Source organism: Varanus komodoensis, unplaced genomic scaffold, assembly GCF_004798865.1.
Source record: "Varanus komodoensis strain SLA01 unplaced genomic scaffold, ASM479886v1 scaffold2, whole genome shotgun sequence".
Lineage (NCBI taxonomy): Eukaryota > Metazoa > Chordata > Lepidosauria > Squamata > Varanidae > Varanus > Varanus komodoensis.
Window position 1 is genome coordinate 10,973,396 of NW_025335568.1, and position 13,743 is coordinate 10,987,138.

The 13,743-nt window shown below is 41.8% G+C and overlaps 1 protein-coding gene and 1 long non-coding RNA gene across 4 annotated transcripts; one reads left to right on the forward strand and one right to left on the reverse strand.

Annotated features, from left to right (window-relative positions):
- The first annotated feature begins 259 nt into the window (after positions 1-259).
- Positions 260-5,886, forward strand: LOC123022526. The gene is made up of 2 exons (XR_006414528.1): positions 260-1,332; positions 3,185-5,886. It is a non-coding gene; the product is annotated as an uncharacterized LOC123022526 (long non-coding RNA).
- Positions 5,887-6,706: 820 nt separating this feature from the next.
- Positions 6,707-13,743, reverse strand: HNRNPDL (heterogeneous nuclear ribonucleoprotein D like). 3 transcript variants are annotated; one of them, XR_006414527.1, is made up of 9 exons: positions 13,503-13,743; positions 10,388-10,556; positions 10,131-10,292; positions 9,327-9,458; positions 9,077-9,191; positions 8,559-8,726; positions 8,139-8,231; positions 7,653-7,757; positions 6,707-6,964 (listed from the first exon to the last, which is right to left on the reverse strand). XR_006414527.1 is itself a non-coding variant. In XM_044428277.1 (8 exons), the coding sequence occupies exons 1-7, from the start codon at positions 13,619-13,621 to the stop codon at positions 8,161-8,163; spliced, it is 936 nt and encodes a 311-aa protein (XP_044284212.1). In that variant the 5' UTR covers positions 13,622-13,743; the 3' UTR covers positions 6,707-6,964; positions 8,139-8,160. The 3 variants fall into 3 exon arrangements, 2 of the variants coding, with proteins under 2 accessions (XP_044284212.1, XP_044284213.1); XM_044428277.1 differs by lacking the exon at positions 7,653-7,757; XM_044428278.1 differs by having other exon boundaries at positions 6,707-7,757.

A 13,743-nucleotide genomic window follows, 5' to 3' on the forward strand; every position in this document is an offset into this window, starting at 1 on the left:
CGGGAGACCGGCCGCTCACGACGGGGACTGAGACTTGGGCCGCGGCAACCTGTCCGGCCGAGAAGCGCGGGCTCTTCGCGTTTTCCCTCCTTTCTTACACTTTAATGGCGCCGCCTCGATGATCCCAACCTAAAATGGCTGACGGAAGGAATGCTGCGGCGCGGTCACGTGGCCGACGTCCCCATTTCCCCGCGCGTATTCCTTCTGCGCTCTCTTCGCTTATGTACCATAGAGATCTAGAGCGACACCTCCCTTCTCCGTACAGAAAGCTCTTTTGACGACTTTCAGTTCGGCTCCTGAACTTCAAGCAGTGTCGCTCTACGTGTTTCTGAACTCTATGGTTTGTTTACCCTCGTTCCCGCTCTATCCTTTTCATAGACCTAAGAAAATAAAGATGGGAAAAGACTATCCGCTGCCATTTCGTGCGTGCGCAGTTACGGAGAAGCTTGTGAATCATAGATGAGAAAGCGGCCGCACAGTAGAGCGGTTCAGGCAGAGACAAAAGAGGACGAGTTTCACCTGGTTTTGCTGGTTCGCCGCACGGAAAGGAAAAGAGTGCTGTTAAAGCAACTGCATCAATTCCTGGCCGGCAGTTTGCAGGGCCCTGCAGAAAATACCCCAGTGCTGTCCTATTGGACTGCTCAAGGCATCTAGGTCAGTAGGGATTGGGTCCCGCTGACTGGCGGGGAACACATTGGGCTTGGCGATTTGCTGAATTTTGTGAAGTTTTTCTCCTTGCTTGGTTACTGGCAGCGGGCGCATTAAGGCAGAATCCCACGACGGAACAACTCCCTACAGTTCCCAACATTCCCCAGAGAGCAGGGGCTCTTTTCTGGCTAAACATGGGAGGAGGATCACAGCCTTACAATGAAATATGCCGGTCCCGTCCCGTCCCCCCCCACGTAGCTTTGCCTTCACCCACTTTGCTTCCAGCTCTGCACACCACTTCAGTGCAGGCCTGAGGGGCTTCTCTGAAATTAAACCTTGATGGACTGCACTCGCGAAGGCACCTACAACATGGCAGAAACAAACTGTAGGAAGTCATATGTATAGACTTTTGAAGAACTGCAGTTCTGATTGGCTCCCTGAAATCATACAAGCTGTAGCTCTCACCCTGTGAACTTTTACAGTAACTTAAACCCAGCCGTGTCTGGAGATGCCAAGAGTTTGAAACTGGAACACAAAGCACCTGCTCTGAGCTACAGAAAACTGATTCGAGGCACCATGAAATGCTAACACTGCATGAGTAAGAGATTGAGCTAGGATTGGAAAAATCTGTCATCTTCTCCACTGTTCGCAACCGATGGGAACTCATCTTCAGCAAGTTATTGTGTACGTACATGACTGCATGCTTTTATGAACATTCTTAAGAACTTTCAGTGTTTGAGACCCTTACCATAGCCTTAGTCACACAGCAAGGCACAGGGGAATGCAGCTTCTGACATTTGGAGGTCTTTCCCATCATATGACATTCAGAAGTGACACTTAAGTAGAATAAGATGGAGCTAATTTAACTACTCATTAATTGTTGTGGTACAGGGATCAAAAGCAAAGAACCAAAAAAAAAAAAAATATATCCCAGTGGATAAAGGAGCAGTGGTTCCATCTTGAACCAAACAAAAATCCTTGGTTTCAATCCAAAATTCAGCCAAGCATCCTTAAACCCACTTATCTCAGTGCGTTTTAAATTATCTATTTTTTCAGACTATGTCCCAAGTATATCAATTAGTTACTGAAACTAACTAGACAGTGAAACATAAAAGATTTAGAGGGATCCAACTTGAAGGTTGAAGTCAACTTTCTCGCTTCATTCTTCCTCTACCCCATTCCCAGACCCTCTGTGCAAAAATCTGGGTACTCCTACATACAGGGAGGAGGGGGCAAGAAAACCTGCTTCTGGGTGCATGCAGCTAAACCTGAATCGAAGCCTTTCTTTTAAAAATCCCATTGCACTGGTTCTTAATTCTTTAACTACCTAGTTTTTCATGAACTTCTTTTAGCTTTCTCTGCTAGAGCCGAGAAAAACTTAAACAGAATTGATAGTGTTAAATACAATGCAGTTACTATGAGAGAAGCAAAAACATAATACAGCGGTACCTTGGCTCACAAACTTAATCCATTTCAGGAGTCTGGTCGTGACCCAAACTGGCCATGAGCCAAGTTAAATTTCACCATAAAGTTCAATGTAAATAAGGTAAATCCATTCTGTAACTATTTTTTTAAATCAGAAAAATGTGAAGCAAAGTGACAAACAACAACGAAGATCAGCCTCCATCTCCCTCCCCCCCAGCACGACCGCAATCATGCCTGTCATCCCTGCACACACCCATCATCCCAGCATGCTGGGGGGTGGGAATTGAGCACAAACACGGGCACACTGGGGGGGGTGGGCACAAACATGGGCACGCTCAAGGGGGTAGATGGGCGCAGTCATGCTGGTGGGGGAGATGGCCGAGTTTGCGGTTGTGCTCCTGCAGGAAAGTCGGGCACAATCTCGGCCATCTCACCCCCACCCCCAGCACAATTGCAGTCACCACCCAATGTGGAGTTTGCAACCCGAGTCAATTTTTTAATGAAATTTTTGTTCACGACCCAATTTGGTCGTGAACTGAGGCATTCGTGAGCCGAGGTACCACTATAACAGGCAAGGTTGATTTGACCTGAAAAGCTAATCTAAGCCTTTTATTGTGCTCTCATGTGAATTTATTCATGTGAATTATGGAGGATAAAATTGATTCATTTTCTCAGTTTGTCTTTTCTTTCTACAAAAAAATTAAGGGAGAACGTATAGCTACATACTGCCTTATGCAGCTTCCTCATCCAGGAACTCAGGAAAGTATATGAACAAATATAGTTGTAAAAATGTATGCAAATCAAAGAAAAAATTATTTCTGAGAAAGGAAAGTGGTAGACATGAACATTTGATGCAATAGATGGTAGGGATTCTGTGGCAAAACGCTGTCTGAATGTGCTGTTCTGAGTGGACTACAAACAGAAGAAAAAACTCTCGAGTTGTTTGGCAATTGTACAAACTAGGCATCCCTAATACGGTACTTGCAAGTACCCCTTAAGTACTCACGTTTTTCCTTTAAAAATGTTTCCCTTTTCCAGCGTACGTACATCAGTTTGTGTATATATATCCACAGCAATGCATATGAAGTATATGTAACTTTTTTATATATAGGCTTTATCCGTTTGAAGGTGGAATTTATATGCTACCCATTCAAATATTGAAAATGCAGCAAGGTCCATTGCATTACAAGAGGTGAGTCTTCATCTTTTCAGTGTTCTAACAGCAGTCCTTTTCCTAGCAAAGGGGCACAGAGAATCCATTTACACTGCCCATTTGTTAATTTCCATGAAACAGTATGCAGGACTGTGAACATTAAAGACTGTTCCAATACAAAATTTAGCAGGTATGTAATAAGATAAATAAGCAATAAGGTAGTAAGATTTTAAAAATAACTACTTTTAAAAGACTGGCTGTATTGCTCTGCCAGCAATTAGCTGAATTGTACAACCCCTTATTATACAGATGCCAATGTCCAATAAACATGAAATTAAAGTTTCTGAATTATTCAGTGTGAGGCTAATAGATGTAACAAAGAAATGCCAGAGCTATCCACTGACTAGGCATCTTCTGCCAATATTTACAAGTTTCTCAAACTCCCAAATGTGCCCAGATTCATAAAGGTTGGGGACCCCTCATGTGCTGTGCCTTTAAGTTCATACATATCAAAGCTCCTGTAGCAAAAAAGGGAAAGCCTAGATGGATGACAAAAGAAACCAATTGCCAAGGCCAGGCAAGAAGCAAAAGGTGACAGAAATACTATCAGAATCCTGAATGCGACTTTTCAGCAAGTATCAAATTGAGATAAAACGAACTATTAGAAGGACCAGTGCAAACAAGGAAAAACAAGAGACCTCTTCCTAAAGAGCCAGGAAATCAAAGGAACATTCAAACCTAGAGTTGGAATACGGAAATACAAACAAGGGAACATACCATCTGACCTGCAGAAAATAAAGAGAACGTAGAAATATACAAAACTCTGTAATAGAGATGAAAGAATGACTCCTTCAAAGAGAACTGCAATATTACAAAGCAAAGTAAAAGCTGCTCTGTATGCATTTCCAAGGAATAGAACATCCAGAGTAGACAGGATTCCAGAAGAACTATTCCAAGCTGCAGAGACGGAATCGGTCCAAATCCTAACAAGAATATGCCAGGAAATGTGAAAAACAAAACAATTGCCCATAGACTGGAAAAGTTAGATGTACATTCTAATCCCAAGGAGATACAAAGAATGCGGCAACCATAGGATCACTGCACTAATTTGCCACGCAAACTGTGATGTTTATTCAAAGTGTTGCAACAAAGAACGGAGCAAGAAATGCCTGATGTTCAAGCTGGATTCTGAAAAGCATGGGAGATGTTGTAAATATATGTAGGCTACTAGAGCATACCAAAGAATTTCAGATCAGAGTATGCTTTATAGCATGGGTCCTCAAACTGTAGCCCGGGGGCCGAATCCGGCCCACCGTGCCCATTTGGACCCACCACGCACGCGGGGAGGCAGCGGTTTGCTCACTCGAAGAAAACGTTCTCCAAGCAAGAAAGTCACTGCCTCATGCGCCCCTTGTGGCGCATGCCCACTCCCACCTCGCCACACATGCGCACCCTCCCACACCACACCGCCTCAGCACGCACGCCCGCATGCACCCTCCCTGCCCTGGCCCACGCGCACCACTGGCACCACCTTTCCGACCCACGCCCACCACCAGCACCTTTCAACTGGCCCCCTGGTTAAAAAGTTTGAGGACCCCTGCTTTATAGAATACAGCAAAGCCTCTGACAATGTAGGCAAGGTATGAATGGTGCTGAAAGGAATTATTGTCCTGATGCGTAATTTGTATTGGGGACAATAAGCTGTGAGGACAGAATATGGAGAAACAGCATGGTTTCCTAAAGGCAAAGACATAAAGGAATGGTTTATTTCATCTCCCTATTCAAACTGTACACAGAACAAATAAGGAAAGCTGGATTAGGAGGAAGAGTGAAAACTGAAGGAAGACACGTCACTAATTTAAGATATGCAGATAATACCATCTTACTGGCAGAAAGCACTAACTTAGAACAACTCCTGATGAAAGTGAAAGTTAGTGTAAAAGCAGGACTGCAGCCGAACATTACGAGAATTATAGAACTTTACTGTCAACAATGAAAAAATCAAAATTGTGAAAAATTGTGTTTATCTTGGCTCAATCATTAATTCAGATGGAGACTGCAGCCAAGAAACTTGATGACCACCAAGATTTGGAAGGGACCAATAAAGCAACTAGAAAAGATAGTGAAATGTAAGGATATTTCACTGGAGGCCAAGGCGACGATCCTTCATGCAATTGTATTCCCAGTTACTATGTTTGGGTGTGAAAGCTGACAGGAAGAAAACTGATACATTCAAAACATGGTTATAAATAGAACTATAGTAATGATACTGATGGTTTCAGAGAGCTTTGAGAATACCTTGGACCAACAGAAAGATGAACAAGTGGGTTACAGAAGCAAAAATGCCAAGACCGATGTTGTCATACTTTGGACACATAATGAGACGACTCATTGAAGAGGACAGGTATGCTATGAATACCAAATACAGGATGGATTGGCTTTGATTAAGGAAGCCACATGCTTGAATTAAAACAGCAAAGCAGGGGTGTCATGCATAGGACATTTTAGAGGTGTTTCATTCATAGGGTCACCATCAGTTGGAGATGACTTCACAACACCTATCAACGCAGTAACAAGTCAATTGCTAAAGCAGTATTAAAATTGCTACCTGTTCTTCTCCATTAATTCCTTCTCTAATAAAAGGATCTGTGTGTATTGTTTCCAAGTAGTTTTTCTAATTATTAAATAGTTAACTAACGCGCAATCTCACTAAAGCAAAAGGTCCAAAAGTGAATTGGGTAAATTTGTGGATGGCCAACATTTCCAAAGCCTAGTTCCTGATCTACTAACTACTCTTTTGAAGATGTCTCTTTTCAAGAAAAATTATGGCATTTTAAATAACACAGAGCCCTCCATCTTGGAAGGATCCGAGAGAAATGTACGAGTCTGGATCTGCTCCAGTAGCATGCTTGTAGTAAGAGAACTGCATTCTTAAATTGCATAAAGGCATAATCCTACAGGACTGCACCCTTCATAATCAAACTCAAAGGATTACAATCATCTTATTAGGGCAAGAATGCCAGAGACAATCTTCCCCTCCTCATCCATCCAGCTTGCAATTTATTAGGTTAGTTTTTATACTTGTCCAGCAATCACATTTTGGAGAGGGAAGAAGGCCAAAGAAGCCTTAAGGATAGCTCCCGTCTCCTCTGTCCCTGCGGATTGAGTTTCCAACATGAGAAAAGCAGCAAGAACAGTTCTTTCTGAGCTCACTGCAAGGTAAGCATGATCTCAGAGTCCCACTTCTGAGGTCCAAGCAGCCAAACTATTCTATGGCCCTTCAGATAATGTCAAAGGGCCCTAAGACTGCTTGCTTAATAGCTCATGTGTTCATTAATGTCATCGCCAGTATCTATATAAAGGATAAAGGCATTTTAGCCCAGTCTCATACTATCTACGATAGGAAAGCATTAATTTCCCTACAATATTCTCATTTCTGAGTCAAGGCAGGCCATGGTATTCTCAAAATTCAGGCAGCAATCACAGAAGTTAATTTTTTATTTGAGTCATTCAACAAATAAAAATTGTATAAACACAAAAACCACATTGGTATTGAAACACAGATGACAAAAAGGACAAAAAGTAAAAACCATAAAGAAAACTAGCCAGTCACTATGTACAGATGGACACTGCTGTGCCGTACACTACAAGTCTTTTACAAAATAATCTCATGTCACGAAGACCACCCTCCAGTCAGTCCTGATGTTCTGCAAGATGGCTTTGCTGTAGAATCTCTACCTACAAAACCAAGACAAAATAATTATGAGACCTGTGCAACATTTTCAAGCATTTTTAAAAGGTCCATTTTCATGAACTGCTTTAAGTCCTCTATTTATTCCTCGCTTCACTGTTAAAGATCATATGCATATCTGTCAACACAAAATGCTTTTGATGACCCAATTACACTTTATGTGCCCAGATGCACCAATTCAGCTCAAATGATGGAGCATGTCAAAGAACTGTAGAAACTCAGCAAAGAAGTTCTTGGTTTGCTAGAAACCAAGCTCTGGAAGAGCCTTTCATGGCTTCAACTGCTATAGTGGGAAAGAGAAAGTGGCAATACACCAAGGAAAGTTATTGTTAGCCAGGTGATTAATAGAAACCACTATTTGCATATGATCTTTAATGTTCCCAGATTTAAAACTTCGTTTTGGTTTGTAGATTTCACTAATAGCTATAAAAGAAAAAAGCAAGCATTAAATCTTAAAGAACAAGCACTTAAAATGAGGTTCCACAATTGATATACAACACTAAACAGAAGACCAAAAATGATTAAGCTGTAAAGGCATTTATGCACTTTAACTCCTGTAAAAAACCATTTTAAGTTAAGACACTTAAATCTCCAAAGATTTTTAAAAAGAAGCCAAAGTCTGAAGTTTTCCACTTTAATCTTTACGCTGGTACATGAAGTTGGAAGAGACCATACCACAGGACAGCGTTTTCTGGTGTATGCCTTGCGCTCTGCCTGCAACGTGCGACCCCCAGAGATAGACGTGGTCAGGGTGACACACGGCCTGCAATGAAGTTCCCGCTGGCGGGTACAAACAAGGTATAATGTCAGAGTTAGAAGACAACAATCTTGTTTTGCTTAAGTTGTACCCATTTCAGTACTTTACCTGTTGGTTAATACTTCTATTAAGTTTAATTATTCCTCTACACCACCTGGCACACATTGTAAGCAGAAAAACTCTTATGTTTCTCTGAAGTACTAAGGACGACGAGCAACCTTTTACAGAGTTAAAGATCTATAGACACTTAAAACAAAGAGTTTTTAACACACATTTTTAAACACATATTAATTTTTTTAAAAAAATCAGGCTATCCAAGAAAGTGGTTTTTACGCGTTGTCTATTGATCTTTAAATTAAATAAGATTAGCTGTATGATAGATGATGCTTTCATGCAATACACACCTGTTTATTCCCAAGTATTTCTTTAATATGGTTGGTAGTTGTTTTGGTGATTGCCGCCACCTCGGGAAGCCTTTCCATATGTACTTTGCTGCCCTGTTGGAAAGAGCAAATTGGCAGCCTTAAGGCTAGCTCAGCAGGTAACACAGGTGACTAGTACAAGAAGGTATTCATCCATACATAGCCTTTATGTTTAAAAACACAAAGGATAAACTGACATCACAAAAGTTATGAAATATATTATGCTAAGTTTATAATTTTCATCCCAAAGAATCAATAGAATCTTAGTCTAAGAAATGCCAGCCCGTACCCTGCCAGGCATTCACTGAAGTACCTGGGCTCTCCAGAATGAAGAAACAATCGCAAAGTCAGTTTAAATCTGAGGTTTGAGTTCTATGCAAAGTTGAGTGAAAACATTCTTACCACTGTAGTCAGCATATCCCTGTCCATAGCCATAACCCGGGTAGTTGTACCCAGAATAATCATATCCACCATAGCTGCTGTAGCTCTGATCACTGTAAGGACTGTTGTAACTGCCATATCCTTGATCATAATAATTGTTATACCCTTGATTCCAGTTCTGGCTTTGACCTAAAATGAAGTGACCATGGCATTAAGTCCTTAATCCTTTTACTGCATCAGGGAAAAATTAAAAGCTGCTGTAGGCAAAAACATGCAAGATATTCGTCTAACTTCAAGGTTTCTCAGTTTGGTTTCCATTCCTCTATTTCAGACTTCAGATGTCTACAGAATACTGCATATGCCTTTTTTGCAGGAACATGACTCAGACCATGAATAGAGCCATTCATCTTCCCTGCGCTCAAACCCGGAGTTATCATTAAGTCAAGTGCATCTCTTGCAAGTTGTGGCTTCCCTATTTCAATTTGTTTCTGAACGTACATTCCAGCAGTGAAAATTTAAGTCCTCTTGCACACACTTACCCCTGCCACGTCCTCTGGAACTGCCACGCCCACCAGATGAAGCACCTCTGCCTCCTTTCTGTTGTTGTTGTTGCTGCCTATATACATCTTTGGGCTGTGCTACTTTGATCTCACACTAAAAGAAAACACAGTGCGTAACTTTAATACAAGATACATGAGGGAGTTAACTTTCATGGCTTCTGCAGGTAAAAACAAGTTTCAATTTCAAAACAAGATACGAGTTTCAAATTCTTTAACTGAACAACAATACCTTGCCAGAACCAATTTGATGGTATCTGCTTTCCAGCAATTTCTTTACTGGTTCCTCATCTGAGTATGTGATGAAACAGAAACCCCTCCTCTCATTCGTCTTTGTGTCCATGGGAAGCTCAATATTTTCGATCTGAAATGCATATTGAAAAAGCTATAAGCATATAGTGGTTCTGTGTAAATTCCCTGTTCTCTCTACTCATCTTTTCTGCCCCTTTTTCCTCGTGTCTGCTTGGCTACATCTTCATTTTTCCAGCCCCCACCCTGCCCCCAAGCTTTCTTGCTACTCCCTCATGTTTGGAACCCTCACCAACCACAATATTCATAATCATGTATATTCAAATCATCACTTTCATCCCCAGCTCCTCTCATCATACAATTTCTTCTTTCAATCCTGTATTTCCTTCATTTAGTCATTTAGATTATTTTAGCAAAGAGCATACAATTATATCTACATTACTCTTAAGTTCCATGCATATTAACACATGATCACCATTTGTTAGCATTTTCTAAGCAAATAACTAAATCAAAACCAAACTGAATATGGTAGGGGGAAAAAATCTTCTCCCCTTTCTCATTATGTAAATACATCCCTACTATTTAATCTCTGTTTATCCTTCATCCCATACTCTTCTCTAGTTTAGAAGCTGTATAGAACTACATCAGGACAAAGTGGTCACAATCATTCAAAATTATTCCAAGCAGATATAGCATAGTTTAGAGTAACCAACCAACTTTAACTAGCTGCCATGCCACATAAACTCCCTCAACTGTAGTTTAATTAATGTTAATTAAACAATTATACCTCTCCAAAACCACCAAAATATTCCTTTATTTGCTCTTCAGATGTATCAGGACTCAGTCCACCAACAAACACTTTTTTGGGTGGTTCTTTCCCTTTTAGAGCTTTTGCCCTTTTGGGATCTATTAGCTTGCCATCCAATTTGTGTTCTTTCAATTCCAAGACCTAAAGAGACATTGAGTGCAAATTTAACTGCAGATAAGAAAAATCCACACTAGTATTAGGAGATGCTCCTTATAGCCATGCACACAGTGACGTACCTTCTCCACACTGGCAGCATCTTTGAAAAGCACAAACCCAAAGCCTCTTGACCTTCCTGTGACAGGATCTGTTTTAATTGTGCAATCCACCACCTCTCCAAAGCGAGACAAATATTCTGTCAAATCCTTTTTGCTTGTATCCCAGCTCAAGCCTCCAATGAACATTTTCCTGCAAAGAAACAACGTGGATTTTAGTCAATTATATCTTCCTCAAGCATTACACAAGTATATATCCATTTACATGTTTAATATGATCAACAAAACTGAAATTCTGTAATGCAATTACACCAAACCAATACAACATGATGATTAAACTGAATTGTCCCATCCCATACAGCATGACAAAAATATTTCCTCACAACCTAGAGAAATTAAAGTTCTCACAGCCATGGTTCTACCACAAGTAATAGCTAGGAAAATCCAAAAGTTCAATGTTAAGGGGGAAGATGAAATCCCCTGCCCCAAAATACGATTCAACTGATTTCCAACAAAGGCAACAAATGTGTAACATTTTAAAAATCACATTTGTAAACGAGCAACCCAAACCCTAATACAGGAACCGGTTAATTTTAGGCAGGTCACAGCACACAGATTTACAGGATGTGTGTTCTAAAACTGGGAAAAACATCAAGCAAATGTTGCTCAGCATCATCAGTGGAGGCAGTCTTATTTATTTAAAACTTTTGTATGCCGTCCTCTATGCATGGCATCTCAGGACGGCTTACAAACATTAAAATAAAAAAAATAAACAATACAAATATAAAACAATATATGGACAATAATAAATCAAATCAGGAATGACTGATTAAAAGCTATTAAAATACTAATTTTTAAAATAACACGTAAATAAAAAGGTTTGGACCTGGCGCCAAAAAGAATATAAGCTCGGCTACAGGCAAACCTCTCTGGGGATGGTCTCCCAACTTTGTAAACTACAAATGCTGAGACTGAATGCCAAGGCTCCTGCTCTGCCTCATTTTCCCAGCTGAAGCCTCTCTCAAGGTCAGAAATCAAATTCACAAGAGGAAAAGGGGCATGCCAGGGGAGGAGATGGCTGGGGCCAAAAGCTTATCTAAATGGTGCCAATAACAGCCTACTAAACAAAGTGCAGGGCATGAAGCATGGGGCAAAAGAAATAGCCCTGTGCACTGGGTGCATGTCAGCTTCCAAGGTCAGAGGCTCAGACGCTGGATTGTGTCTTAATTATTTTTCTGGATTTCAGAAAAGTTCTGAACCCTTTCTGAAATTAAGACAAAACTTTTACCAGTTCAAATGCCTCAACTGAAAAACCAGTTTACCGAGTTGAAAACACACATGCAGAGATTGTGAACTCTGTTATTAAACTCAGCAACAAGTATTAGCCATACTTTTTGGACAGATCAGTTAATTTCAATATAATTTTTTTGCAAGTAAACATTAGGTCTTTGCTGTTACTGAGAAATGCAGGGCATCTTTGTTTAAGACAGTTTGCCATTAAGGGCAAGGCAAAACTATATGCTTGATTTACAGTTCCCAAAATCTTCAGGGCTGAGTGTATAATTATTGGTTTTCCTTAAAAACATAAGCAGAAGCAAGATTAATTTCATAACAATAGGCAAGAATTATCAGCATGAAATATTCTTGATACAGTAAACCATTCACAAAATGTAAGAAAAGACAACTTCTAAAAGGTCATGAAACCTTGCAATTACTCAAGTTTGATGGCTCAGCCTTAGTTCCTATCTAAAATCAGAATACGATAACCTTTTTACTGCATAGAATATTGCAAGAGTAACACACAAACCTAATGGACTCTTAACGAATAAAAATAATGCCAATAAACTCCTACAGTATGTTCAAAGCATGTCACCTAGATGTTTTTTATTGATCCTAACAATCTTGAAAGATAGGTTCCTATTAGTGGGAGGTAGCCAGGAAGCTCATAGATTTGAACTGGACTTTCTACTCCAATCAGTTTTAGCCACTGTATTGCCATAGCTATGCACACAAAATACCTCAGCTAAATATTCTAATTTAATCTTTTCTTGATATAAATCCTCCCAAATGCCTTACAAATTGTTGGCAGGTAAGGCAGTAATTAAAACCAATGATAAGAGGCTGAACGCAGAGCAGGGACAATCTCACACTCCAGCAGCCACAACTCTTCTCTCCTACAGCACTAGCTAATCTATCAACCCTCTCACTTCCCCACAGCAATTTAAACTGCAGGAACCCAGGGCTTTTGTCTCCTGTCACTCTAAACTATCCTTTCCCAACTCAGCCACCAAATACGCTCAACTACAACTGTAGAGTATTATGAAAGCTGCAATCTAAACCATGTACCTAACAAGATATGCTGGTCTAGCATATTATTGCAACTGCAGTTCATCATAGCATCTGGAAAGCGCCGGGGCAGGGCTCTCGTATTACGGGAACTGTAGTTCCAAGGCAACCGGAGGGGGCCATGGTATAACGTGGCGTCCGGCAACAGCAGGGGGCTGGACTCGATGGCCTTCATGGCCCCTTCCAACTCTTGTATGATGGGGCAGGCTGCTCTAAAATCAGCAGGCGGCCAAGACAGCTATAATCGAAGTTATAATTGCGCCTGCACGCCAGCCAGACTCCTACGGTAATCCCATGCTGGTACCACCTGGCACACAAGAGGCGTGCCCGGCGCAATTCTGCTCGCAGGCGCAGAAAGCCACCCGCGCACCGCGCCCGGCCCGGCCCCCCGCGCACTCGACACCCGCTCGCTCTCCGCCTCCCCCGACCAAGTCCCACCCATCCCGCTCCGATAGGTTGTCCGTTGCGTCATAACGGCTTGATTGGCAGCTTTGCCGACTCCGCCTATTTGGAACTTCAGGCCAACACGCGCGGGAGCCAGGAGGGAAGAGGAAAGACACAAAGGGAATCAAGGCGACAGGAAGAGGGGGGCGACGCTTACGCGGGAACAGCGGGAAAAGTCACGTGGCGGCCGCGGGCTGAGGGCCTTATCCAGTTCCTTGCCCTTCCCCCATTACCACTCTCGCAAGCTAAAATGGCGGCCGGCTAGACATTTCTTTCTCTTCAGCCCCCGTCGTCCCGCTCCGCCCCTCGGCGAGGCTGCCCCCTTCGTCCGCCTGTCTTCCCCTCGTACCCGTCATCCTGCTGGTTCTTGCTGGCGTTGATCTTAGAGCCCTCCGCGAAGTCGTCCTGACCACTGCCCGAGCCTGCGTTATTGTTATTGCTGCTGCCATAGTCGGTATTGTCCTCCATAACGGGAGCGGACCGAAGAGAAAAAGCAGGAGCGCGCGTACCCACGCGACACACAAAAAAAGGCAGGAATAAGCACAAGCGACCCTCAGAGAGTATTAAAATGGCGGCCGTAACAAGAGATC